Source organism: Molothrus aeneus, chromosome 10 (genome assembly GCF_037042795.1).
Source record: "Molothrus aeneus isolate 106 chromosome 10, BPBGC_Maene_1.0, whole genome shotgun sequence".
Classification (NCBI taxonomy): Eukaryota; Metazoa; Chordata; class Aves; order Passeriformes; family Icteridae; genus Molothrus; species Molothrus aeneus.
The window spans coordinates 21,596,300-21,623,992 of record NC_089655.1 but is presented as its reverse complement, the minus strand read 5'-3'; the positions used below and the strand labels follow the sequence as shown (position 1 = coordinate 21,623,992).

Genomic DNA, 27,693 nt, shown 5'->3' with positions numbered 1-27,693 from the left:
GGGCGCCTGCTCCGCCCCGTCGGGAGAAATCCTGCGCTGCCCTCCCGCGCCGCCTCGCACCGCTCCGCTCACCCTCTCCTTCAGCGCGGTCCCCTCCCGCCCCCGCGCGTGGTGCCGCCCGGCGCGGGCGGGGCGCGCTGGAGGCGCGGGGGTCGCGCAGCCGCCGCCCCGGCCCGCTCCGACCCTGCGGCTCCCCCGCTCCGAGCCTGCGGCTGCCCCGGCCCGCCTCGGGGGCGATGCCGACACAGCGGGACGGCGGCGCCGGGAGCACCATGTCGGCTCCGGGCGGCCTTGGGGGCAGCCTCGGCGGAGACAGCGCCCACCAGGTCCGGGTGAAAGCCTACTACAAGGGGTGAGTGCGGGCGCCCAGCCCCCGGGGACGGCCGGGTGGAGAGCAGCGTTTGTTCAGGGCACTCGGGAATGCTCCTGGCTCAAGCCCTGGCTATGCCCTGACTTGTAGGGGAGGAGGGAAAGAGCGGAGGAAAAACACTCCACGACCAACCGGCCGTGCTGAAATGGGTGTCAAGTGCAGGGCTGGTGTCAGGGTTCGGGGGGAAGTCGGAGCTTCCCTTCTCCTGGAGTGGCCGTCCCGGTGAACAAGGATGTGCTGCTGGAGCAGCCTCTGCCCTGCTCACCCTGCTTCCCTTCACCCGCAGGCCTTGGCTGCCCGTAATAAGTACATATCCCTTCATAACACACGCCAGGATGTTTGGGATCCAGCTTTCGTCCTGGTCTTTCTATGTTAAGTGATGTTCAGGACTAAAGGAAGAGGATGTTTGTATGAAAATTTGTTTCATGGGTTTTTAGGCTGTTTGCCAGGGACCGAGCGATTTCCAGGGGAGTCTGTGAATGGTAACTCGGATGCCTCTACTGTCAATTATACTTCTGCTCTTAAAAAAACCCCCAAAATACTAGACGGCTGTGAAATGGAAATCTGAATTTTTTGTGCCTAATTCAGTGTCTCTCCAGCAATAACACACAGAGCAAAAGAAACGTTTCTGGCTTGGATTCACAGCCAGCTATTAAATAGTAACAGTTACAGGACTTAATAAGTTTCAGTGCAGGGGTTGCCAGTAGTTCATTGGGCCATTAAGTTTGAGGGGAGGTGATGTAAGCAGAAAACAATGTAGGTTGCATTTTTGGTTTAAGTGTGAACACGATGCTCTTAATAGCTTCCTTCCAGTTATATGTGTTAAGCACAAGAAGAGACAAGAAGAGGTGTAATAATTTTCAGTATTTACTCTCTGCTATCTCTAGGTGTGTAACTTTAAGGAGAGGTAGAGAAACTATGCTGAGCATCTGGTATTTGCTGCTGTGTTTGGTTTCTGGCTTGTGTCTGCTTTAGGGCTTTTCTTGACAGAAGTCTGTAGAAGTTACTGTAGAGACTGGCGCAGTCGGTGGCTTTAAAGGACATGTGAGACACTGTCAAAGTATGTGAAATTCTGAGCTCTTTGTTTCACAGTCCCTTTAATCCACTTTTTCTTAAGGAAGAAAGATGCCCCTGGCTATCAGCTGGTAAAGGTGTTCATTTGGTCAGACAGTGAACTAAAACCGGAACTCCTCTGGGTGAAAACCATTTATTTTTCTTCTGCTGGGTCAGTTTTAATCTTGATCATTTCGACATGCAATCACATGGATTCTTGCTTTAGCACAGGGAGGAATCAGCCCAGGGTTGTGGGAGTGAGGAAAAAAATCTGCTGCATTGGGCAGGAATGCTGGCTCATGACACTGGTAATAATTTCACAGGCACTGGAATGTTTCTTTTGAGTCTGTCCATTGACTTTTTATCTGTTAATGCAGTTATCAGTTTAATAATGGCATTGAGTCATAGAGGGTGTTGGTTAACCATTGTGAATACCAACAAACTAACAAGCTGAATGCCTTAGTCGTGATTTATTTTGAGATGTAGGCAAATTATTCTCTCCACTTTCTTACAACAGAAAGTCTCAAGCCCCTTCTCAGACTTGCACTATCAAGTGGATATCAAAGCCAAACATTTTACCAGCACTTACCCTGAAATGACTCTGAGACTGAGAACTGAATGCTGATACCAAAGGCAGCTTTTTCCCCCGTTCTTCAAATAAACTGTCTCAGAGCTGGGTCGAGGAATTAATGGGAAACAGTGTTAATCAGGAAGCGTTAATCTCTCCTAATTTCCTTTTAATGGAAGCATTTAAGTGGGTTGTAGAAGTTATTGGGAAAGTCTGGCTATGAAGGTCTTTTCATCTTCCAAAAAGAGTTTCTGGTTAAAAAGAAAAAGAAACAAAAAACCACCAAGCCTACCCAACCCAGCCACTTAGAAGCACAGATTTGTTCTTGAAACGTTTGGGAATCTGATAGTCGGGATACTTCCCTTGGGCCAAGAGCCCAGCCTGAATCCCCAAAACTCGGCTGGGTCTGGCCGGGAGCCCAATTGCTTTTCTCAGCCAAGACAAAGACTTCACACAGGACCCTTTGAAGAGTCTTTGTTTCATTGAACCTTGCAGTGGTAATTCTTTATCTTAAATTCATTAAATATGTTAAAATAAGACGGGAAATTTTCCTAAAAATGAACACAGATCATGAGAATAAGGGGATGGGGAATTCCCAGAGACTTGGGAATTAGGGCATTAAGCTGAGCTTTTCCAGGTATTTTGTTCTCTCAGTTAAACTGTGCTTATCTTCCACATAGGATTGGTTGTTTAAAATTCTTAAAATAGTGTTCCATATTTTAGAGAGTTACTGTGATCTCTGCAGTGTGTGTAACAGAGATTCCTGAGGGGGTTTTTAGGAATTCACTTTGTTACTCCAGAGGTGGATTTTTGTTGATACAATAACAAAATAGAGCAGCTCCGAGTGTATGGCACTAATCAGCATCTGTAATTACAACCATTTCGGCACTCTGATGATATTCAAAGTTTACCTTTTGTCTTACCTCGTTTGCTGGAGATGCTTTTCAGGTCACTACAAGAATTGTTATATCATTCATAAGTCTGTTGTAGGAGTAGGGAACAGGTAGGAATAATTCACTGCTCGTGCTCAAGGAATCCTGCAGAATTCATGCTGATTTAAAAAACCAAACAGCTATAATAACCATTTTTCTGTCACGATTAGATCTGCCAGCATGTGTTGTTTCAGTGCCTGACATAGATTTTATGCTGGTTCTAGCTGTGTAGGCTGTAATGTAGGTTAGATTTTTAATAAAAAGGGGTTGATACCAATGCTTTGCTCACCTTCAGTTTGATTTGGCTCAATGAAGAACACACCTGACTGTCCTCTCATGATACATGGTAAACCTGCTTCTTTTCTTAATTTTAATTATTTAATTACTTTTATTACATGAGTGGAAAAAGTGTGAGGAGAAAATATATTTTAATTGTAAAATCAAAATATACCTCCATGAAGATTTCCAGGGTATTAATTTCTTAAGGATTCTTGAATTCTTGCATAATTTCTTTTTATTTTTCATTATCTTGGGCACTGTTTTTGATCAGTTTTTCAGTACAGCATCTTCTGTTGTCTGTTGGCAATCAAGTTCTTTGTAGGAGAGCATTCAGTTTAAGAAAACTTTGAATTAAGCCTGTGAATACATTTTCCCCTCTTACTGTTTCAATATTTATTTATTTAGCTTTCTGACAATATATTTTTTTCCAGAAAAGCAGACTTGCACAGGGGAAAGCAATACTTAAAATGGCTGTGAATGGCAGTGGCTGCACCTCACGGTACAGAAATGACCCTGACACAGCAGAATTTCCCAGGAGTCCTGTGGGGGTTCATTGTGGGGAGCTCTAATTAGACCTTTTCAAAGCCATAATGACTGGCCCAGGTGTGTGATGCATGTGTGGATATGTAGGTAACATGTGTAATGTGTCTGTACATTCCCCCATACATAATATGGGATACGTGAGGCTGTCGGTGGAAAAGTCTAAAGCAGTAGTGTCTGTTCTTACAGGGTTGTTCTCTCACAGGAGTTCAAGATCAGAGTGAAAAATGAGGTACAGATATTGAATTGTGTTTAATTGTTGGCATTAGTTTTGAGATTTTTGTGTTGGATGGTTCTTTTTTTTTTTGTTGAGGGATGTTTCAGATCTTGGATGATTTGTAAAAGAAAGTGAGGAAAGCTGTTTGATCTCAGGAAAGGTGGAAAATATGGTCTTCTATATGTATTTAAAATATGTTCTCTTGTGTATTTAGGTTTACCATTTGCCTTTTCTCAGTCTTCCTAAGATTTATGTTTTTAATTTCAGTTTTAATGAAAAAACTGATTCTGGTTTTTGCAGGATATTGACTCCAACAGGCCTTCTAGTAGTATGAATAAATGATCTTTATTAATATTTATGAAAGATAGAAGTGATAGCATATGCAGTGAAAGTAATTCAGGACAAGTTCTGTCTTGTATATTTGCATGTTTCCCACTCACAGGTCCCTGATTAAGACCAATTACAATAGTGCTAACACAAATTGTAAAATGTCTGGTGCTTCCATAGTAAGAGTTAATTGGCACCTCCAGATGTGGTGGTGCAAAAGGTGTGCTTGAATCAGATTTTCTTCTGATTTCCTATGTGTGCCAAGAGGGGACAAACAAAGGTATTTATTTCATCTTGGGATAGCTTTGTGACAAACATGCTTATTCCAAGCAGTGTATAACCTTATCTTCATCACAAGGAAAGATATTGTCAAGAACATTTTCCCCACATCTCAGTAACAGAAAACATTTTGTATCTTTAATGCAAGTCAGCAGGCTATGGTGCATATTCACTTTCCTTTGTCCCTTCATTTGGCCAACTAACTTTAATTTAAAATGAAAACTTTTTTCTCAATACAGTTTAGCTTCTTCTTGGCTTGTGTGAATGCAGCTTTTTCCTAAGGAAGGCATCACCAGTGCTGTGTTGGGGGCAAGAAGTGTGGAAGACACCAAAGTGTGACAGCAGAACCATTGTGGAAGTGAGACCTGTGTCAGCAGAAGTGTCAGGGTCATCAGGGGAGTTCAAATGGCAAAATAAAGCAATAGAGAGACCTGTGACCTTTCAGTTCCTGTGTTATGTAGATACTGCTTGTGGAACCTTGTTTATACTTGACATCATCTTTCTCTTTTAATATTGCTGTTGGTTAGAGTTCTCTGAAAGACTGATTACTGTCTGCTATAGCAGAAGAGATATTCCAAATTGCTTTTTAACTCTTTGGTACATATCCTGCTAGAGGTATTAGAGTAGTAATTTAGAGAACATGCTCAAAATTCTGACATAATTAAACTCTTCTCTTTTTCTGAAGGAAAATTGGTGTGCTACTTAAATTGCCAACAAGGAGTAGGAGTTTGGGGTTTTTTTCATTTGGTACTGGCTTTTACTTTAGAGATATGAAGAGATTCCAAGGCTGTTCAGTACATCTTAACATTGTGATTTTTCCTTTTTGCTGCAGTACAAATAAGTCTATTTTAAGTGAGCTTGAATCATCACATTTGAAAATGTGCTGAACAGATTTTCCTAATATATATATATAATTTAATCTTCAGTTTTTGCTGAAGCATCAGTGATTAATCTCAAAAAGTGTGGTCTGTAACTTTCTGCTTTTCTGGCAGTAGCAGTCATTTAACAAACTCTACTGGCTAGTTCAATCCCAGAAAGCCCTGCAATGTAAATATATATAAATATAAATACTTTGGCTTCTCAGCACTCTTCAGAACTAATTTTTTTATTTAAGAACATATTCTACAGTGAATATATCTGTGCTAAAATATGAATCAAGGAAGGGATGGTAAACTTAGTGAAGCTGCTAACTAAGCAGTGCCTGATTTCCTTCCCGGAAAAACAGGAAATACAGGTTAAGGCTTTGCCTGCTAATCCAGGCTTGCTGTGAGGTGGCTGCTGTGTGTCTGTGACAGTGACACACTGTCAGATCCTGTCAGATCCACCTTGTTGGCATTGGGCTCCCAGCTGGTGTTTTAGTAAAAGATGCAAAGGGAGGCCTTTGGGTCTGAGAGAAGAGTTGGCTGGGTTGGATGGATGTGACTGGGTCTTTCAAATAAAGCCCCATTTGCTGTAAGTGACTGTGCTGTGTCTAAATACCAGGGTCCACTTGTTGTTTGTTTTGCATTTTGTCTCACGTGGAGAGGAGCGATTCCTCTCCCAAATCCGTAGCAGCTTTTTGACTGCTTTATTCAGATTATTGAAGAGATGCTGTGTTTATCCTGGGCACACATCTGCTGTATTTCCTGGAGTCTGTCCCCTAACTAAACCTAGCCCAACTGATGATTCTCATAAATCCAGAAGCTGGCTCTCTGTTCTTCCACAGTGCTTAGAAATTGCCAGTTGATTTTATTCCTGCTGCTGCTCTCAGAGAAGCCTCAGGCAAGCAGTTTGGTTTTTGTGTGCTCTCTGCCCCTCCTGAGCACTGTTCCGGTTCCATAACCACAGCATTTTATGTTAAGTCACCTTCTTGATCTCAATCTGCCCATGCACACAATGATTTAAAGATATTTAACTTGCTGCATGCTACACTTCAGTCTGGTAGGAACCTTGATGGGATTTCTGACCAGATAAAAACTCTGTTGTTTCAATTATTTTTTTTTAGCTCCCCCAAGTAATCCTGGACACTGGCACCCACCAGAGCAAATCCAGCTGGGGGAGGTTTTCATGGGAAGATTGAACTGGTAGCTCAAATATGGAGCTTTTATGCTGTGTTTGAGGAGTATGTTGTAAACAGCCTTCCTCCTTCCTCTAACTGTGTCTCCCAACTCCTTTGGTTAAGGCTCTGAGCCCTGTCACCTGTACCCCTTTAAGGCCCAGCCAATACAGTGGGCCAGCATTTTTTGCTAACATACTAAAACCAGGTTAACTCACTTTTAGTTATCACAGAAATACCCATTCTGCATATCAGTAAAGCAGTACATTTCAATTCTAAGTATATGGCTCTCTGTCAGCCTTCCCCTTCATAGTGTGAAACACCACTCTTTTTTTAAAGGCACTTTGAATATTTGCACATGCCCCCAAATCTGCTAGGAAATCTGTTTAGTATTTGTCATTAATTCTTCATAACATCTACACAATCAAAATTTAGTTGGAGTAGATGTATGTGTTTTTACATTTTGCTACTAATAACTAAATAACTGTTAAAGAGGAAGTAAAACCAGAAATATGTTAAACATTTGCAGCATTTCATTCTTGAGTTTCCATTGGTCTAAGAGATCTAATTTCTCTGTGTGGTTAATGTCTGCTGCAACTCACTCCATATTATGTATGGGCATAAAATCTGAGTTTTTCTGAAGCAGATACCTGGAGGTTAAATGTCAAGTAATAAAAATCACTTGGAGCCCGACTTTGCTATAAGGGAACTTAGGTACTTTATTTTTTGGAGGAAAATGCATCAGGGATGGGGTTAATATTAGTGGTGTATGGAAGGTGTTGGAGATGATGATCAGTGTTATGTTTAGTGGAATAGTTTCTGAAGTTTATTTTTCTCTTTCCCAGGGACATCATGATAACCTATTTTGAGCCTTCCATCTCCTTTGAGGGCCTGTGCAGTGAAGTTCGAGACATGTGCTCCTTTGACAACGAGCAGCTTTTCACCATGAAGTGGATTGATGAGGAAGGTAAATCAGTGCTCATCAGCACATTGCTCAGCTTCCCAGCTTTTCTGTGCCTTTCATCTTTTCCTTTCCCTCTGCCTTCATAAGATAAGCTTATAAAACACAGAATTGACTCCAAAAATAAGTTATCCAATGCCTTCTTAAGTAGAGCTTAATGAGGAGGTATTTGTTTCACACTACTTAGTGTGTAGCTTGCTCTCTTGTCTTTATAAACCAAACAAGACCTCAGTGACTACGAAAATGTTAATTCAATGTTAGATTTCTTATGAAGGCAACAGAAAGTACTCCTTTATAATGATGAAGATCCCCTTTATATCCTATATTTTTGAAAGAGTTAAATGGACATTAAGTTATACAAATTGCAGTCTTTATCTAAAATATTGATATAATTTAATGTATAGTTGAGTTGTATGTGTAACCAAAAACATCATATCTCAAGTGTTATTATCAGCTGTTACTTTAGCAACCTAAAATCTATTAACATATAGCTAATAATAAAACTTCTTCCAAATACTAATGATGTGTGGTAACTTTTCATCAAAGTGCAGTGACAGCCTTGACTGAGAACTCATCTTTAGTGCTTACATAATCCATCTTAAAGTTTACCTTGGATGAAAAATGTCCAGAGTCTGTTCTCCCTGTTAACAGATGTCATCCACTGAGCTGTCTGTGTACAGTAGTAATTTTTTTTGAAGGTTATTTGTAGGTTCTGTTTTCTCAGTGGAATTAGTTCATCCCACACATAGGTTTTGAGCTACAGCTACAAGGAAGAGCCCTCTGAATTATGAGATTGCTGTGGAGTTATTTTAGCTGATGCAGTACATAAAAGGCTGCAGTGTGCAGTGATTTGTTGGCTGTGGTTGGTGTTTGCATGCAGCCATCAGCATAAATGGTGCTTATGGAACTGTTTCCTCCCGTTTCAAATTGGGCCACTGCCAGTTCATTCAGCCTAAAGCTAAACGTGGAGCAAAGTTGACTTTTGGAAGTGCCATATAGGCAGGTGTGTTGAAGATTATATGGTCTTGGGAGTCTGAGCAGGTGGGGTTTTTTCTTCTCCTCGTCATTCCAAAGTTATTTATGCCAGGCAGATGCAGTACAGTAAAATGAACAGTGTTTATGGGTGAACTGTGCAGCAGAGCTACTGGGAGTTGAACATTTACTTTATAATATACTGGCTGTGTTGTTTTATCATCAGGAAGATAATGGACTCCTCACTGCAGTGGAGGAGTCTGAAGTGTCAGTCATAGCAGGAAATATATATATATATTTAATAAACATTTTGTACTGATTTAGTAATTTACTTGAAGTCACAGTTTGTTCTGTCTCAATTTCGGCTCTTTAATTAGAGATTGGTTAATTTAAAAAAGGAAGGTTGTGGTTTGCCTGAACTATTTTCATGTGTAGGATTTGATTTTCACAAGCAATCCATGTTTGCTTTAATCATTGACTTACTGTTTAATGTTAGTGGAGAAAAAGTTAATCTGCCAATGAGGAATGTGTTTAAAGCAAATCCTCCTGTCTTTATTGTGAATAATTCCTGCATGTACAATACATGGCTTCTTGCCAAGCTCCCTGCCTCTTCTCTCAGCACCACTCTGTAGTGTTTTCAGTTGATATTCTTTCTAGAAACTTGTTTTGCTTTACTGGAAAATGCCTCTATCACATCCTCTCCACCAACCTGAGGTTCACTGTTTAACAGTAGCATGAGGAAATGTGTGCTGTAGGCTGGTACTTGTTACACAACTGTTACTCATGGTTTTTATAGGCTGAGAGAAGATAAGGGGTCTGGGGCATCACTCCTTCCTGACTAAACTGGATTTACCTGGACACTGAGGTTTCGATTTCGTCAAATAGTAAATGTCTTTGCAAGATGAGGGCTTCACATGTAGCTACTCTGATTTCATAGAGGTAATGGCACACAAAGATTTAATTTGAGTGGAGTCATTTCCAAATCTTCAGATACAACTGGAAAATACAATGAACTTCATTTGATTTTAGACAAATTTCTATTTCTTCCATATATGGTCAGTTCAGCTTCACTCTGCCTTCTGAAACATCCTGTGGGTTGGACACTGGCCTTGTGTGTGTCTTCAGTCTGTTGTTTCTCACTATATAACTCAAAAGTAAATATTTTCCTATGTATCCCAGCTGTCTTTGACTACAAAATTTGTACTACTCGAGCCTGTTGAGAGAGATGTCTGTAAACCTTCTGTTCTGAGTTTGCTTGTTCTTGAGACCCTCTTTTGCTTCTGCCAAAAGGAAACACAGAACTGTTTGCACAGGTGTTGGAAACAAATGAAGAAAAACTGGTTTGTTGATTCTCATAGTGAGTCTGAGTAAACACAATTGTTCCTTCTCCTCCCATCCTGCTCTGCACAGTGTAAGTTTGTGCTGTGGGTGGGCACTGTGGTGTCCAGGTGTCCAGCTCTAGGGGGAAGTGGTTTGGTGGAAAATGACTGGTGGCTTCAAAACTCATCTGGAGGACTTTGATGTGCAGGAAACAATAAAGACAGAACTCTGAAAATGGACCATTTGCATTTATTATTCATAATTTTTTTGCAATAGCATAGAATGCACAGAACCACAGAATGGTTTGGGTTGGAAGGATGTTGCAGATCATCTCATTCCACCCCTTGCCATGAGCAGGGACCCCTTCCACAATCCCAGGTTGCCCAGAGCCCCATCCTGTCTGGTCTTGGACACTTCAGAGATGGGGAGGCCACAGCTTCTGTGGGCACCCTGTGCCAGGGCCTCCCCACCCTCACAGGGAAGAATTTTTTCCCAATATCTGATCTAAACCCATTCTCTGTCAGTGTGAAGCCATTCCCCCTGTCCTGTCAGTCCATCCCTTGTAGACAGTCTCTCTCTTCACATTCCTTGTTGGCTCCTTCAGGTCTTGGAAGGCCACAATTAGGTCACCCCAAAGCTGCTCCAGGCTGAGCAGTCCGAGCTGTCCCAGCCTTTCCTCATAGCTGAGTCCTCCATCCCTGTAATCAACTCAGTGACCTCCTCTGGGCTGGCTCCAACAGGTCCATGTCCTTTCTGTTCTGAGGGAAGATACATTGGACCAAATGCATTGTGATACATTAGAAACAAAACAAATTCTCTGGAAAAGCTTCTGTGGGGTGAGTTGAAATACTTCCTGCTGCTGGGTGTGTGGTTGCACTGAAAAGCTTTAGCTGTGGCTGTATTAATTTAGATGCCTTGCAGTATAAAACACAAAGAGAATAGTTAATGGTCTGTTGCTTGTGAACTTTCTGACTGTGGTATTGACTGAGGACTCAAAGCAGTAAAATTTCCAGACTGGATCCAGTTTAGCTGGGATGGAAATGATTCTGCCTTCCTCCAGTTTGGTTACCCATAGCCAGTTTGCCACTTAAAGACATGGAAAGTACTATTTCTGTTGAAAATTAGGAATATGGAAAGGCAGACTTGCTGTATGGTATTTGGGCTAAAAATTAACTGCTCATGCTGGAGGACAAGCAGGCAGAGATAAATCCCTTGTTCTTACATAGAACATCTTGTGTAGATGAAGGGGGAGAAAAAGTTAAACTAATAACTAGAAGTATTTTCTTTCTTTGGGGCAGTGATGATTGAGACTCAACATTGTTTTTCAAATGTTTCAGTTAGAGTATTATTTTGGAAAAGGCTTATTCTTTTAGGGGGCTAATTTTTTAATAATGTTACTAATCTGCATCTGGCACCAAAGAAAACAGAAAAGTTTGAGAAACTTTATCATCAAGGATTTGGTATGTCATTTAGTCTGCACCATCACAAATGGTCAACAAAACTGCAGTTCTTTTATTAAAAAAATAAGAAACAAAGCCAGCCAACTCCCACCTTTGTTTTGCCTTGGTGTCCTTTCTTTAAGGAATTTTATTTCAAATAGTTGTGTGAGTCTGAAAGTAGTAGTTACAAATGAGAAAAACAGGGTGCTGCACTTAGATTATGTTATTTGTCAAAAGTTTCCATTGAGATTTGAGGAGAGACTTGAGCTCTAACTGCTTTTGCAGCTCCTGGTGCAAGTCTTGGCAGTGCTGAAGCAGCTGTGAAAATAGAATTGACTCAGTTTTAATTAAAAATCCAAGAAATAAAAGGTAATCTTAGAAGGCTTTTAGGTGCTGGAATACAGCCTGCACCTCCTGTACTGAAACAATGTGTAACCATTCTTGTAGCAATGATGTTTTGTTCTTATGATCTGCTTGCCTCTTGGGAATATCCCATATTTTTATTTTCCCTGAAACAATTCAATATTACTCTATTTTCAGATATATCTTTGAACAGTGTTAAGAATAAATACTAACACATTTGAGAATATTGGATTTTTTCTACAACAATTATCCTGGAACCAACTGTGAACTACTGGGAACTGCTGAATGGTATGGAATTACCTGGGTTGAGTTTTGTGCTATTTTCTTTCCACAGGAGATCCATGTACTGTTTCCTCTCAGCTGGAGTTAGAAGAGGCCTTTAGGTTGTATGAACTAAACAAGGATTCAGAGCTTCTGATCCATGGTAGGTGAAATTTACTGAAGTTTACTGCTGCTCATGTTTGTGCCTGTGAATGAGTGGAATTCTTGCCTTCCATTCTGTGCCTTTCACACCGTTCTCCCCTCAGGCCTGTGGCCATCCTGTCAAGTGATGCTGACAACCATTCACTGTGCTTTTAGCTCTGCTTTTTTAAATTAAGGGAGAAAAAAATAATTTGCTGTTAGTTTATTCATGAAATCCAGTCTCTGTTTCTTCATTCATTCAGCCTTCAGACACTTACTGGCAGTGAATGGTAGAAGTGATAAAGTACAATTTGTTTATTTATTAGAGTTATACATTATCCTGAAGTTGATTATGAATAAGTGCTTTAGAGCAGCATCTCTATTAGGGAAAAACGTTAATGAGCTCAATTTGTGATGGTAGATTAATCAAAAGTTCAACTTTTCTAAAATTAAGTACTTCAGTTTTAAACTTAATAATGTCATGCCCCTGTTTAATGTGTAGTTGCTCAATTTTTGTTGTTCAGGGTTATATGCCTATTTTGGCAGCTTCTCCAGAATATTTTTCTAGCTATTTGTAACTTTTTATCAGTAGAAGGTTGATCTTGGTTTATCAGAAATGAGAGCAGAAAATTCATCATTATGAAGTGTTGGTGTGTTACACTACAGAATCTCAACAGGCTCCTGTTCTTAAAAATATACCAAATATCTAGTTTATCATCAGCCCATTTGAAAGGAAAAGACAGTTTTCCAGCTTTCCACAGAGAGTTTTAAAAAGGGGAAGAATATAATCCATTTGTAGATAGATTTCACCTGCTTCTGTGCAGGTCGAATTTTTCATCTGCCCTTTCTCCATTAATTTTTGTGTTTGATAAGCTTCTGATTAAACTGGCACCAGAGCTGTCTGTCCACATTTATATTTCTCTCTGATGGCTGCTGAAGCCAAATAAATTGTAGAAGATGGGTAGTGTTACTGAAGCTAAATAAATTGTGAAAAAAAAATACTTACATAGTCAACATCCTCTGTAACAATTAGGACACTGTCATATAAGACATTTATAGTATTTAGAAATCTTGACTAACTGTGAACATTGGCCACATGAAAAACCAAAATCATTACATTTTCTAGTTACTGTCTTCAAGAAATAGCTTCATTTATTCTGTTATTTGAGTGTATTTCTCATGTATGTCACTGCTATGCCCAGCAAAAAGGATTTGTGGTGGTTTGCAGCTCACCTGTTCTTAAAGAAGGTTTTGTTGAAGTGCAGTCAGTGCTGTTCTCAAGATGGTTGAATGCCTTTCAGGAGTGTTGTATTGAACCCAAATATATATTTTCTATCTGAAATGAAAGCTAATCAGAAGTTAATGTCTTTCTTGCAGTGTTTCCTTGTGTCCCAGAGAGGCCTGGCATGCCTTGTCCAGGAGAAGATAGTAAGTAGACATTTCAGCTAAGAAATACAGAAAATCAGTTCAGATTTCCTGTCTTAGCAGATTTTGACGTTCTTTGGTTTGGCATCCCAGACTTATGAATATTAATACTGCAAATCTGTAAAAATCAAATATTTAAAAGGAAGAGGAAATCTTGCTAAACTTAACGTTTTTCACTTCTGAATCATTGTTAATAAGCATTTCACATTCCTGTTAACTATCCATGTCACTCTGCTTTCCTTGCTCTTGCCTCTTCATTCATGACAGTTTTTTATCCTATTCCTGTCTTTTGGGGATTTGCCAGATTGCTGGCTGACAGTTGTGAGCAGAGGCTTGTAACCAATGGTAATGACTTGTCATGTCACTATTTACACATCTGTGGTTAATTCATTTGAAATTGATGTTTAGGTGCTATCAGGAGGATTCTCCAAAAACCGCTAGTGTGTTAACTGTTCTAGACATTATAGAGGTTATTTCCCCCCACTCTTAAAGTTTCATAAGAAAGGGTGTGTCTGTTATGCACACAAGCATCTGTCAGCTTGGTGTCCAAATCTCTGACCAATCCAATCTACAAATGCATGTTCAAAAGTTAACTTGGGCAGAATGGGTAATGCTGGTTATCTAAAAAATGAGGTTGCAGACAAAATCAGAAAGATATTTACAGCTCAGTGTAGTTTTTCATATCTCAGTTTTCAGTTTTGGTTTCTGACATGCCTCAAGTAATGAAAAATAAAGTAATAGCTAAAAAAAGAAAAAAAAATATTAGTGGCAGCTGTGGATTTAAAACACTGGAGGATTTGTCAAGCAATCTCATAAATCAGGACATGCTCCCAATTCACCTCCCTTCCTCCTTTCCCTTCTCCACAGCTTCTCCCCAAAGTGAGCTGAGGTATGTGTATTCTTTGCACACAAGTGCTTGTATTGTTTGGATAATTTACCTTCTTTTGACTCACTGTTCCTTTTAACTTCAGAAAAATCAGAGTTAATTTTGAGTTGATCAGGATATTCTACTTCAAATGTTCTCCAAATCTTTAAAAAAAAAACAGGAAAAAGATACTTGGAGCATTCCTCTGTTTCTGTAAGGAGCAGGAGTGAAACTTTAGTCTGAGAGTTTCTCTGCACAGAAACCTCCAGGAGAAGATGCTGTAGCTCTGTGTTTGTATTTGTCTGGATATAATCCTGTGTTTTTCCTCTTAGAGTCCATTTATCGCCGAGGCGCCCGCCGGTGGCGAAAGCTCTATTGTGCAAATGGTCACACTTTCCAAGCCAAACGATTTAACAGGGTGAGACTCTTGTTGGGTACTTAAAGCCATGATACAGGGATGTCTTATTTTCATAACGATGATGCCACTGCCTTGAAAAGTTATCAGGTAGTTTATTCTCATTTTTTGTTGTTTGTCTATACAATTCTGGTAATTCTGTATCTTTAGAAAACTTAAGCAATATTGAATCATCGGGAACTTGAATTTGAAAAAAAAACAAAAGAAATTGGTTGCAATTCACTTTACATATACTCTGAAAGCATAATGTCAAAGCTCCTGTGTTCCATTAAAACCTTCCCAGAGGGCAAACTGGAATGTATTAGATGGCTAAAAGTAGATACTCAGTTTTTCAGCTTCTAGGAGTAAAATGGTCTGAACTTGCTTATGATGCATGGACTTTTCTTTCATGACTTTTAAAGGAGAAAGCTGAGATGTTTCTCCAGGCAGCCTGTTCCTGGTGCCATGTAATCAACTGAAAATAACAAACCATTCAGAATGTTTTCAGGAAGCAAGGGTCAAATATAATTAGCTAAGGACCAAGAAGGCTCTGCTGTGTTTAAAAACATCAACAGTAAAAACCAAACCCAAAATATTTGAGTAAGTCAAGTCCCTTGACAGCTTCAATAATCTTTCCTTCTTCTCTAAGCTTAGTGTATTGTGTGCTTAATGCTTGAGATTGTCTCCACTAAACTTCATCTTGAGCATCCTCATGTCTAACTTCAGCTTTTTTGTTCTTGTTTTTTGACCTCATCTGGGTTAAAGGCTGTCAAGGCACCAGAGTTAAATCAGTTAAATCTACTCTTGCCTCCATAGGCACCCTGTTTTCATGGATCTTTGGAGTTGTTTTGTGAGTGTCCTTCAGCGAGTGGTGACCTTCCCATTCGCATTGGCTGGTTGTTGAAGCTTCTCCTCTTCTGCCTTCCTCTGTAAGGACTCACTACAGAGAAAACAGGAGATGAGCTTGGTTAATGCACATGTGGCTGGATACTTTTATTCTTCAGTTTTGCTCTTGAGTGAGTTTGGTTGGTTTCTGGTTGCAGAGAGCTCACTGTGCCATCTGCACTGACCGGATTTGGGGCCTGGGGCGCCAGGGCTACAAGTGCATCAACTGCAAACTCCTCGTTCACAAGAAGTGTCACAAACTTGTCAACATTGAATGTGGCCGACACACACTACAGCCAGTAAGTAAAACTGACCTGATAAATTGTCTCAAAAAAGAAGCAACCAACCAATCAAACAAATAACCCCCTCCCCTCATTTTATACTGTTGGTTGTCAAACTGCAGCCTGCAAATAACCACAGTAGTTGAAACAGAATTTTTATGGTTACCATGACTTTTGCAAGAAAGTTTGGTGTTCACCAAGCAAAATTGCAACTTCTAGCAAGACAGGAGCCTAATCTGCAAGTCTGACATTATTTCCCTTGTCACATATAAGGGACATTTATCCCATCCTTCACAGGGATGTTGCATAGCCTGTATATATGTACACACTATTTTGCATCTTCAAAATGGATAGGTGGATTAAATTCTCTAAATATAGATTATTGGACTATTTCCCATTTACAGCAAAAGAATAGGAAGAGCAGAAATGTTGACTTTTCTCCCAAGAAATTCAATCATCTTCAATTCTTAAGTTCTGAGAAAAGTTGAGATTATTACTACTCCTGGTTTAATAAAGCAAACAGATCTAAGTCTGTATTTTGGGAATTCGTTTGACTAATATATATACTGCTGAAGGACTTGAGTTTTTCTATCTCACTTCTCATATGCTGTATTTCTTTCTCTTTTGTCTCTTCTGCAGCTTCTGGAAACATATCATGACTTCTAGAAAAAAGGGAAAAGAAAGAATGTGGTTGTTTATTTCATTGTGTATGTTTTAGTAACTATGTTGACTAATCAAGTTTAAAAGTAGCTAGATTATATTCCTCAGGGCTCATTAATTTCATTTTTTGATTCTAAAATAATGTGTCTGATACTTGGACAGTCTATTACAAAAATCCTGTTTATGTTTGCAGGAACCAATAATGCCTATGGATCCATCATCAGTGCATTCAGATAATGTAGAAACAGGTAAGATCAATAATGTTTTTCTTTAAATTACTATAAGTTGCTGAAAAGTGAATTTTGAAATAAAATTATTTTAAAAGCCCTTTTTTGCTTTTTCATAGAATAAGAAAAGTAAGACAGCTTCTTAATCATAAGGGGGATATAAATAAAAAATTCCAGTTTTCCACATCTTACCAGTTTCAGAAACTTGACTAAACAAAGAAGAATTTATGCTGTCAGTTACATTTAGTAAGCATTAAAATGCCATGATCAGGCAAAAAAACCTAAACACCAAATGTGTATTCTTGTGGCAGTCAGAGTGATTGTCCTAATGCCAACCCATCCATTTTGAATACTTGCAATAGAAGCATTTTAACTGTGTTTCTTTGACTAATGGAAGCATTTAAACTGTTTCTTTGACTGTGGAAATTTTAAGGCAGAAGAAAATCCTGTTGTGTTGCATCAGTCCAATAAATTTTTCTTGCACTTCCAGTGATACCATACAATCCCTCAAGTCATGAGAGCCTGGACCACGTTGGTGAAGAAAAAGAGGTAAAATATCTTATCCAAGCTAACTCTGTACATGGAATCACAGAGTATCTGAAGTTGGAAGGAACCCATGAGCATTTTCAGAGATCTTAAAGCCTGTGTGTCTCAATTTCAACATTTTAGTAGTTTAATTTGCCACAAACTGAAAATTAGCACAGAGGGCACATTTGGGTTGCTCCTGAGATGTGTGCATGTGTGACTTGCATGCTGCTTTATTTTGAAATAAAATAAAGTTGAGTTGAGATGTGCTTTGATTGAGAAAGTGTTCTAAATTCTCTCCGTTTGGTTTATTTCTTATCTGCCAAGACTCCTTTGCCTCCTTTGTTTCCCAGCGCATTCCTTTCCAGGACAGTACAGTCTTAAGATAACAAGTGTTAATTGAATTACTTGTTTATTTTAATTCTGAAACGTTGTTTGAAATGCTGACTTTCGCAGTTGCTGACACTAGCAAGGCTGCTTCCTCATTTCAATGCATCTTTATCCACAGGCAATGAGCATTAGGGAAAGTGGCAAAGCTTCCTCCAGTCTGGGCCTGCAGGATTTTGATTTGCTCCGGGTCATTGGAAGGGGCAGCTATGCCAAAGTGCTGCTGGTGCGGCTGAAGAAAACCGAGCGCATTTATGCCATGAAGGTGGTGAAGAAAGAGCTCGTCAACGATGATGAGGTGGGCAAGGTGTTCTCAGTCAATTGGGCAACTCTTCCAGACAGCTCCAGTGTCCCCCAGGAGGTGGGAGCCAGGTCTGGGCTGCAGCCCTCAGTGAGAATTCTACATGTGGCTTCTTGTACTGCTCTGTAGGAGGTTCCCGAGGCAGGTCACCAGGTGGAGTCTGATTTTCATATGTTCAAGTCTGGGTTTTTGTCACAAAGGAATCTCACCATGTTATTTTAGTTGCTTGTTAAATAAGACCCCTATCTTAGCAATTTTTGCACAGTGATTAGTGCAAACATGTCAGAAATTGCACTATTAAACTGCTAAAAACTTCTTGTTATTGAGGATTTCCCTTGGGTTTCTTTAGACTACTCTGAAAACATTGGAGTGACTATGGCTTGCTGTCCAAGAGCTTCTGCATTTATTTCTCAGTCTACCATTAATTCTTTCTGTATTTCTTGGTACTACTTTACATTTCCCTGCGCCAGTTTATTGTTTATAGATCAGTGTTTTCATTCCCAAGGGGCTTCCACAGTGAGGCTAAGAGTAGAGGACATCCAGGAAATAAAAAGTATGCTATCAGCTATTGCTTCACATTTCAGAACTGTAGAATATTTAATTTCTTGCAAGTAAAACAAGGACAGCAAAGCCCTTGAATGTCTTTCTGCTAATTTTCATTAATACTTGGCCTAAGAAGTGCAACAATCCTTTTCTGAATGTCACTTTTCTTTGAAAAATAGGATATTGATTGGGTTCAGACAGAGAAACACGTCTTCGAACAGGCCTCAAATCATCCCTTTCTGGTCGGACTGCACTCTTGCTTCCAGACAGAAAGCAGGTAAAGGTCATAAATTAATAATAAATTAGTCTTATTAAAAACATTTCATCCTATCAGGCACTTCAAAGGCCTAAATTTACAGCATAAAGTGTTAGGTAGCAAAGTCAATGTTTTGTAAATCTTGGTAGTATTTTGTGATCCAAGTGTCATGTGCATCTGAGGTTTTCAGATGGGGAAAATGTACAGTACAGGTAGATGTGGTGGGAAGGATTCTGGACAGGAAGAGAAGTGCACCTAGTAGGAAAAAAGGGATTGAGAATATGTGATAGAAGAGAATGTAGAATGGAAGGAAAAAAAGGCTTGAGGAGATGAAAATCAAAAGTACAAAAACCAAGGAATAATTGTCTCAAACTTGCCTGGATTCTTTGAAGACAAATCTGTGAGCAAGACCCAGAAAATAGACTGTGAGTTTTCAAAGGGAAAACCAAGCAATAGAGATGAAAATTATTATTTTTCTATTTTGTACAGTAATAGAAACTGATGTGGCTCCATACAGCCATGTGTGTAGTAATGACAAGCAGTACCTGCAATGGATAAGGAATATGGGAACATTACATTCCTTTAGCAATGAAGGAATTACCTAGAGAAGCTTTGTATACTTGATTTTTAACCTTGGGAATTTATTCAAAGGTAAAACCAGCTGTGGTGCCAGAGATGGGAGGAGTGGAATGGGCATTGTTCTATAGCAGACCTGTAACATCTCCCACCTCTTTCAGCTGTGCACACAATCATTGGTAACAATCCTGTGTGTTCCAGGTTATTCTTTGTTATAGAGTATGTCAATGGAGGAGATCTGATGTTCCATATGCAGAGGCAGAGGAAGCTGCCAGAGGAACATGCCAGGTGTGTCTCATTCCAGATTTCTTGCATCAAAACAGTGGTTTTCTGACAGAGTGCAGCAGTGCAGAGATTATAAGGGATGAGCCAGCAAATCCTCTCCAGACGTTAAGGATTTAAGAAATGTGAAACTGCATCCTCCTTTTGCTGCTGCAAGCCACCATGTTTTTGTTTCAAGAAGGAACTGTAGTAGGAAGCATTTAGATGCTGTTTGCATTGGCATTATTCTGTATGACTTCAGTCTGCTATTTTTTTCTAGAAGAACAGTTCTGTGGTATTTTTTTTTTCATATCTAATGATATCAATGTGTTTCTTGTACAACAACCACTACCAGCTGTCCAGGCAAATGCTGAGTTCTTGGTGCATATGCTTAATCTCAGATGGTGAGATAAAAGGGATGATTGCAGGAGACATTACTATTAACTAAAGACAACTTTTGAAGTGCATAGAAACATTTGTATGATTATAAACAATTTGCCACTTCTCTGTGTAAGAAGAATAAAATACTTAAGATTGTGTATAGAAAATATCACACTACCAAGACTGTGTTATTGTGCTTTTGGGTTTTGATTACTTAATCAGTATTTCTTTCTACACTAGGTTTTATTCTGCTGAAATCAGTCTAGCACTGAACTATTTACATGAGCGAGGGATAATCTACAGGGATTTAAAACTGGATAATGTGCTCTTAGATTCTGAAGGGCATATTAAACTCACAGATTATGGCATGTGCAAGGTAAGATCTAGTTTCTTGCTAGCAAGAAAAATAATAATTAAGAAATTGTTATAAATTAAAAGGTGAGGAGCCTTTTAAAGTGAAATTTCAATATCTCTCTTCGTACACAGTGCACACAGGCTGTGTATATTCATTTCACTTCCACATGTGGAGAAAAGGCAAATGCCAGAGTGCAGAGGCTACACTTACATAAAGCTCCTGGATCAACTTGTCTGGGAGGGGTTGGCTGAAATAGTCAGGATAAGGTGATTTCAAAAGAGGTTGAAATGATCAGTCACTTGCTCCTGTTTGGATTCTGTGGCACTGCCCATTTCCCCTGGGAAAACTTTTGTCACTACAAAGACACTGGAGCACGGCTTTGACTTTGCCAGGGAATTGCCATAATGCTGGTTATTCAAGACTTAATTAATTCAAAGTGAAGCTCTTAGCAGAGGAGTGTGGGATCTTCAGTTAACTGTAAAGTATTTTCTCCCCATGTTTTCCTAAAGGAGGGCCTGAGGCCTGGTGACACAACCAGCACATTCTGTGGGACTCCAAACTATATTGCACCTGAAATTCTCCGGGGAGAGGATTACGGTAAATGGAATTTTTTGTAGCTACTTTCTAACTTTCACCTTATCTCTTCTTATTGGAGTTGTTTCAGCAGTAGAAAGTAAAAATCTCCATTAGACACATGATCAGTCTTGATTCCACATCCTGTCTGAAAAAGTAAATAAAGCCTTCAAAGGAAGAGCGGAAAACATCACACAAAGCAAATGAGATACTCTGCATTGCACATTTTAAATTCTTTTGAACAGTCTTGAAGAATAGCTTGAGTCTTCCAAATTTATTATTGTTTATAACTATTTTAGATACTACTGATGATATACTTGCAGTCTGGAATTGTATTTGGTTTTGGAGCTTTACATTTGACAGCAATGATAGATTAGATACAAATTCATTGCAAAAAGGCCTAGATAGTAGATGTCCCTTTACGGTTTTTTTTGTTTTTTTTTTTTAATTTACCATCTTATTTCAATCAAATATTTCTTTCATGCTGCCTTCAGATACTCCTGCTTATCACAAGCTTTCTAGGCCAGCCAGGCTATATCAGCCCCAGCCTGGCTACTGGGGATTTCCTTTAGCAGTGAATAGTTGGGGAGATATGCTTTGCTCCATGAATGACTGACTTGCTGCTATTAAGACTCACACAGTTCCTCCTTAGCCTTAACTCTCACCCTGGATAATGCACTGTTGGTTAGTAATGATTAGGCTTAAATATTATCTAAACCTTGGTTAAGGGCTTAACACCAACCTTTAACCTCTTTGCATTTCCTCTGCAGAGCATCTCCTCCTGTTGTGTACATAATGATCCACGTAATGTCTGCTGCAGTCCTTATCTCCTTTATTCAGCTAATTGGAAAGACTGGCAACACTTACATTTTTAACTTATTCTTCTCTGTTTTTAGCCCCAGAGGTGTTGGTATTTTCATTGTGCAATATCTCCAGTGGTGTTTTCTCTCTTGAATTCCAGGCTTCAGCGTGGACTGGTGGGCCCTTGGTGTGCTGATGTTTGAGATGATGGCGGGCCGGTCACCATTTGACATCGTCGGGAGTTCTGATAACCCTGACCAGAACACAGAGGATTATCTCTTCCAAGGTAAGTACCATCAGTGTTCCTACACTTCAGTGCTTTGCTTCTACTTAGCCTTTAAACTAACTTCAAAGATGCAAAGGCTGATAGGAACCTTGTTTTCTTGCAGTGATTTTGGAAAAACAGATCCGAATTCCACGATCCCTCTCTGTGAAAGCAGCAGGTGTTCTAAAGAGTTTCCTTAACAAGGTAAGAGCTGATGTACTTTATCTGCCATATACAGAAACAGGGTAGAAAAGGTGAGAGCCTAAAGCAGAATTTTAGTGGGGTTGGGGGCCCTATTCTAGATACTTCACATAAAATCTGAAGCTCCTGGTTCTCAAGCTGGGATTATAAGTATATTCCAAAGTGAAAGGCATAGAAATGCTCCAAGTGATTTCTTTAACCTGGAGAATTGAACAAATTTACCAGATTTAGTTTGGTTCTGAGAGAAGCAGCTGAGCAAATCACTTGGACAGCTTCTGATGACTACCTGGAGGGAGATGCAGAGGCAGGATGTGCTCACTGCTTGCAGGGGCCTCTCTAGCCTGAGAGCCAGAAGGTGCACGTGTGGTAGTGGATGATGTGCACTTGCTGGCTTTTAGTGAGTGTTATGTGAGTGGGAAGAAAGAGATACAGGAGAAACCAGTTTTGGATAAATTATTCTAAGGAAGTCACACCATTCACTGCACACTGTTACAGCTCCCTGGTAGTGTGTGCATGTTTGTACCTGGAGATGGAATTGTCTTGTTAAAATAAGCTTCTTTCCACAGTATTTACCAGGAGCTGCAGTGTGATCTCCTGGCATAATCTGTTCAGGGAAGAGCAAGGGAAGGTGGAGGGAAAGAATGAAATTTGTTAGTAATCTAACCAAGCCTGCTCTAAAACCTATGGCATGTTTATCAGGTCTGAATGAAAATGAAGAAAATCAGCATAGTCAGTTATATAAAATTCAGTTAAGGGCTTCCATATATTCCTCCCTATTTCAAAGGGTAAATTTGAGCAGTTTCCAAAATAAATAATGCTAATTTAGTTCTTCAGCATTCCTTGTAACTCTGGTGTTTCATTTCTCATGGGATTTGTAACATTGGCATTTTATTCATGTGTAGGCTGTGGCATTCATTTGGAAATATTTTCTCCTTGCACAGGATCCAAAGGAACGCTTGGGCTGCCATCCTCAGACGGGGTTTGCAGATATCCAGGGCCATCCCTTCTTCCGCAATGTTGACTGGGATCTGGTATGTGAATGCCCCTGCCTTGCCTGAGGTTCTTTGCATGCAGTGACAAAGTTGTTTTGAGCTTGACAAAGTTGTTTTGAGCCTAAGAGAGGACCTTAAGCTCAAAAACATTAAGCTCTTAATTTATATTGTACCAAAATTACAATACACAATCTTTTTTCCCTTTTACACACAATAAGTGCAGTAGATTATTAGAATGATTGTAGAAAGTATAAAAAATAAACTTAATAGTAATTTCTAGCCTTATTTAAAAATAATTCAATAGGTTGTAATTCATTGTCAGTGTGACTAAGTGCATTTATTCTTAGATGGAGCAAAAGCAAGTGGTGCCTCCATTTAAACCAAATATATCTGGAGAATTTGGTCTGGATAACTTTGATTCCCAATTCACCAATGAACCTGTGCAGCTCACTCCAGATGATGAGTAAGTAATGTAGAATTGAAGAAGTTCAGAGAGGAGAAGAAGCTTTGTTTTTAAACTTGTTTGGGTGTTTTATATTGATAGTAGTCAGGTGAGATTATCCTGGCTGAAAAGCCTTTATAAAATGCATGATAATGTGCTTGATTTTGGTAGTGGATTTGTGGTTCCTTACTCTTGAGAGGCCCTGATTTGGGATGGGGAGGGAAGGACCTTTCTAGTTTGATTGAGCCGCTTGTTGTTCACATTTTAGGAATTTTTATAGGGTTTTATATAACATAGCATATAAATATATAGTATATAAACATAAACCGTGTATATTAAATGTTGCCTATGCACCTTAATCAGGTCTGAAATCCAACTTCTTCCTAATCCCTTTCTAAATGCAGACTGTACAAGTTATGTTTAGAAAAGTTGCTGATGCAGGTGCAGCATCAATCACATCCTAATGTTTTCAGGTCCTTACAAAACTGTTTAGGGCAAGTTTTGAAACTGCAAACCTTGCAGACTGCTTTGTGAGTTAGTGAGTGAAGCCCAGTCACTGCTTTTGAGGGGTTTTGTGTTTTGGTACCATTACTGGGGTTAAAAGAACCCAGTGGTAACTGTAAAGGTAGAGAGGGACAAAAGAGGGAAGGGAAATTTTCTCAATTGCAGTCTACTGAGCAGTTTAAATTTTAAGTCAAACTATCAGTTAATGTTATCTTTTTAATTTTGCTCAACTAATGATTGTTTTTTAATCCTAATAGTGATATTGTGAAGAAGATTGACCAGTCTGAATTTGAAGGCTTTGAATACATAAATCCTCTTTTGATGTCAGCTGAGGAATGTGTCTGAATTCTCCATTTCTGAACTGTGCCAATTGTTACTCCGTTTGTTTCTGCATGGATAAACATCTCTCCATTTGGATGCACTTGCATAAAATGAGTAACTCAACATCCTGCCCTTGCCACCACCTAGTGTGAATTTTCTTTTTGTATTGGTTATTGTCCAGGACAGTTGTTAGGCTGAACCTTCAGCTGCCAGATTTAAAATGTTAGAACTTTCTAACAATTTTGCCAAATTTGAATTGTAATACAGGAGTTGGTCTCTGGGGCTCCTGAGTGAAAAAAGGGTCTGACTGTATAGTTTGCCAGTACAGTGTTCTGAGCAAGGAAAGGTTTTCAGTGCTTAATGAAAACAAATTGCATCAGGTGATATAATAAATTATCCTTCAAGGATTTCAGATTTTTCAGCAAGATGAGCAAGAACTTATCACTTCTGTAGTTCCAAATCTCTTCTCTCTGAACATCTGATTTCCCTGTTCTAGACATAGAAATTAGAGCTTTATTTGTGCCCTTCAGACTGAAATGACAGCAAGGAGAGCAGATATTTACACTGAATAGGTCAAGACTGGCTGCTTTTGTGGGGAATATTGATCCTACCCTGAAGGAGACTATTAACTCCATATCAGAATTGGTAGACTTTGCTCCAGCACTCACACTAGGAATTGTACACTGATACAGAGAGTGCCTTCCTAGCCTGGCCCTTCCAGCAAGGGTTGGACACGGCATCAAGTGTCAGTTTAATGAAAGAATTCTGTTAACTCTTTGAGAAGTTAAAATCTGTACAGAGTAATTCAGCAGTAATGGGCAGCTAATACTGAACCTCACCCTATTTATTGCTTTTATACTTGCTGTCTTAACTGCATCAGAAGTGCACACGGTACAGCCACAGCCTGGAAAAGGGCATTGGTTCCTTTTTTATCTTACTGCCACTCTGCTGAGAATGAGTTCCACTTTGCCAGTGGAAAAAGCATATCTAGAATAAAATAGGTGCTGTCCACAATGACTCCCTTACTTCTGCCCTTAGAGATGGTGATCTGTACTCACAATCAGACCTGAAATGTTGGTAGCAGGCTCAAGGAAAGCAATAGAATGGGTGGAACTAGGACTAAGAGGTGTGTTTCTTACATTTCATGTTAGTAAGCAGTGTAATATACAGCACAGATAATTCTTATTTTTAATGCTAAAGCAATAGTTATGAATGTGTTGAGCTGAAGAAATGCCAAATGTACCACTTCTTTTTTATTATTATTTTGGGGAAAAGGGATTAAGAGACACTGAGGGAAGGAATCTCTGTTCTGTAAGAGCTGTAAGAGAAGATAAGCGTCACTGAAAGCAGATCTGAGAATCTGTAAGCCCAAGCTGGCAAACATTATCTGAAGCTTTTAGTAGACTTTTGCTTGGCCAGTGTCTTTCTGTGAAAATCCTTGTATGGCAACACTAATTTCATAGCACAAGTTTTCTGGTGTATGTGTGTTCACTTCCATGTCAGCTGCAAGCAGAGAGATTGCACAAATCCACACTGGTGTCATGGTATGAGATTTAGTTCATGTTTTTCTTTGCAATGTGAATGGGAGACTCTTTAGTATTGGGCTGAGTTTCCAAAACTGAGAAGTGATTTGGGGGGCTTCAGTTTCAGGAAAGCATGTAACCTCCTCACTGCTAAAAATCAGGTTTCTTTAAATTCAAGTTGCATCTTTTCAAATGTAAAATATCAGAGTGAACCTTCCTTTAAAGAGTAGCTAATGGAGTCAAATGAACTGCTCAAAATGGTGATTGTTTGGCCTCTGACTCCTGTACCCACATGATCAGTTTAGACATCAGGGCATAACTGATACTAAACCTGGGAATCATTTAAGGCAAACAAGAAAAGCCTTGTCTCTACAGTGGCATAATTTCCTACAAGGTATTAAGGGAAATGGCTTCATGTAAGGAAGGACATTTCTGCCATTCATCACAGAAGAGTAAAGCAAAAGTTAACTTTTTTAATAATGTCACAGAAAAAAATTTTCTATTTGCATATCTAACCATTAAGAACGTTGTAAAGTGACAAATATCTTAAATTACAGTAAATCCATTTTTACACTTTAATTTTCTCCAAAGTGCCATGATATTAACTGTTATTTTTCATTGTTAAGCATACAGCAACTATCATAAATATTCAGAAGGGACATTGGGTGTAAACATTCCAGTGCAGTAGGTTTTGTTTTTTGGAGAACATGTCTGCATCAGAAGCATGATGTATTTATGTGGAGTAACCTCTTTTTTTGTACACAAGTTGGATTCCTATGGGTGCTCTGCTAGTTAATATTGTCACTACTATTTTCCTGTTTCATGTGGAATATGGTCTTGAACCTTGTTGTGTAATCATTCCCTTTATTTGTGCACACTTTTTACTTTAAATAAAACATTTATATTAGACCTCTGTGTGTTAAAATCTCAGAGAAATACTGTGAAACACTGGTCTTTTCTTGGGATCATCATCTGACCCTTTTAAACTATCCATATCCCATGGGAGCCTTGTTCTAATCTTTTCATTTCTTGTAGAAAATTGCACTGGGATGGGCCACAGCAACCTAAGAAATGCCTTTTTCACCCTGCATTTACCAAACATGCCTGAGAATTCAGGTTTTGCTCCAGCGTCATTCCTCAGCCTTATGCTCATCTTGTCCTTTGGAAAAATACCATCCTTGTAGGTTCTGTCTTTCCTTCCAACACCAGTGATGAGACAGGGAGGCATCAGTCCTCTGCACAGAGACAAAAATCTTAAAGGAAAATACAAAATGCTACTTCAGCCTGTTCATCCAAGGGCTCTTTCAGCTGGAACTCGTACAACGTCATCTTAACTGCCAGAGCTGGGATTTGGAGTTCAGAGCAATGCTCTCGTCTGCTGCACTTACTTCTGCATGATTTATTTCTTTGTTTCTGCAACTCCTCCCCTGCATTCTCACATTTCTGACACAGAGGGTGACGGCACTTAGCTCATACCCTGCCACAGATGCAGTGGTTTAATTTCTGTATTTCAGTACCTTTTAAAAGAGATTTTGTCTTGCCTGTTAGCGCGGCTGTGCGTCGGCAGTCCTGGCGAGTGCTGCAGATGGCTGCATATCTTACATGCTAACCTCCCCCCACGCACGCTCCCTGTTTCTGTTCAGTTGGGTGCCCAGCTGCTCCTGCCTCAGTCTGAGCAATTGTTTATGCTGA

At 39.5% G+C, this 27,693-nt stretch overlaps 1 protein-coding gene across 2 annotated transcripts; it reads left to right on the top strand.

Annotated features, from left to right (window-relative positions):
* The first annotated feature begins 175 nt into the window (after positions 1-175).
* PRKCI (protein kinase C iota) lies at positions 176-26,910 on the top strand. Of its 2 annotated transcripts, XM_066556424.1 has the most exons (18): positions 176-352; positions 7,446-7,567; positions 11,990-12,079; positions 13,435-13,485; positions 14,680-14,765; positions 15,785-15,925; positions 16,761-16,815; positions 17,285-17,343; positions 17,828-18,004; positions 18,730-18,827; positions 19,584-19,670; positions 20,265-20,400; positions 20,889-20,976; positions 21,914-22,039; positions 22,143-22,222; positions 23,161-23,250; positions 23,559-23,674; positions 24,415-26,910. In XM_066556424.1, exons 1-18 carry the CDS (start codon positions 237-239, stop codon positions 24,500-24,502), a joined length of 1,806 nt encoding a protein of 601 aa, XP_066412521.1. In that variant the 5' UTR covers positions 176-236; the 3' UTR covers positions 24,503-26,910. The 2 variants fall into 2 exon arrangements, with proteins under 2 accessions (XP_066412521.1, XP_066412522.1); XM_066556425.1 differs by lacking the exons at positions 176-352; positions 14,680-14,765 and having other exon boundaries at positions 7,543-7,567.
* The last annotated feature ends 783 nt before the right edge of the window (positions 26,911-27,693 follow it).

Coding starts and splice junctions, on each gene's coding strand:
- PRKCI (XM_066556424.1), top strand. CDS start 237: ATGCCGACACAGCGGGACGGCGGCGCCGGGAGCACCATGTCGGCTCCG. Junction 18,828..19,583: donor TGCTTCCAGACAGAAAGCAG/GTAAAGGTCATA, acceptor TGTGTGTTCCAG/GTTATTCTTTGTTATAGAGT. Junction 19,671..20,264: donor CTGCCAGAGGAACATGCCAG/GTGTGTCTCATT, acceptor TTTCTACACTAG/GTTTTATTCTGCTGAAATCA.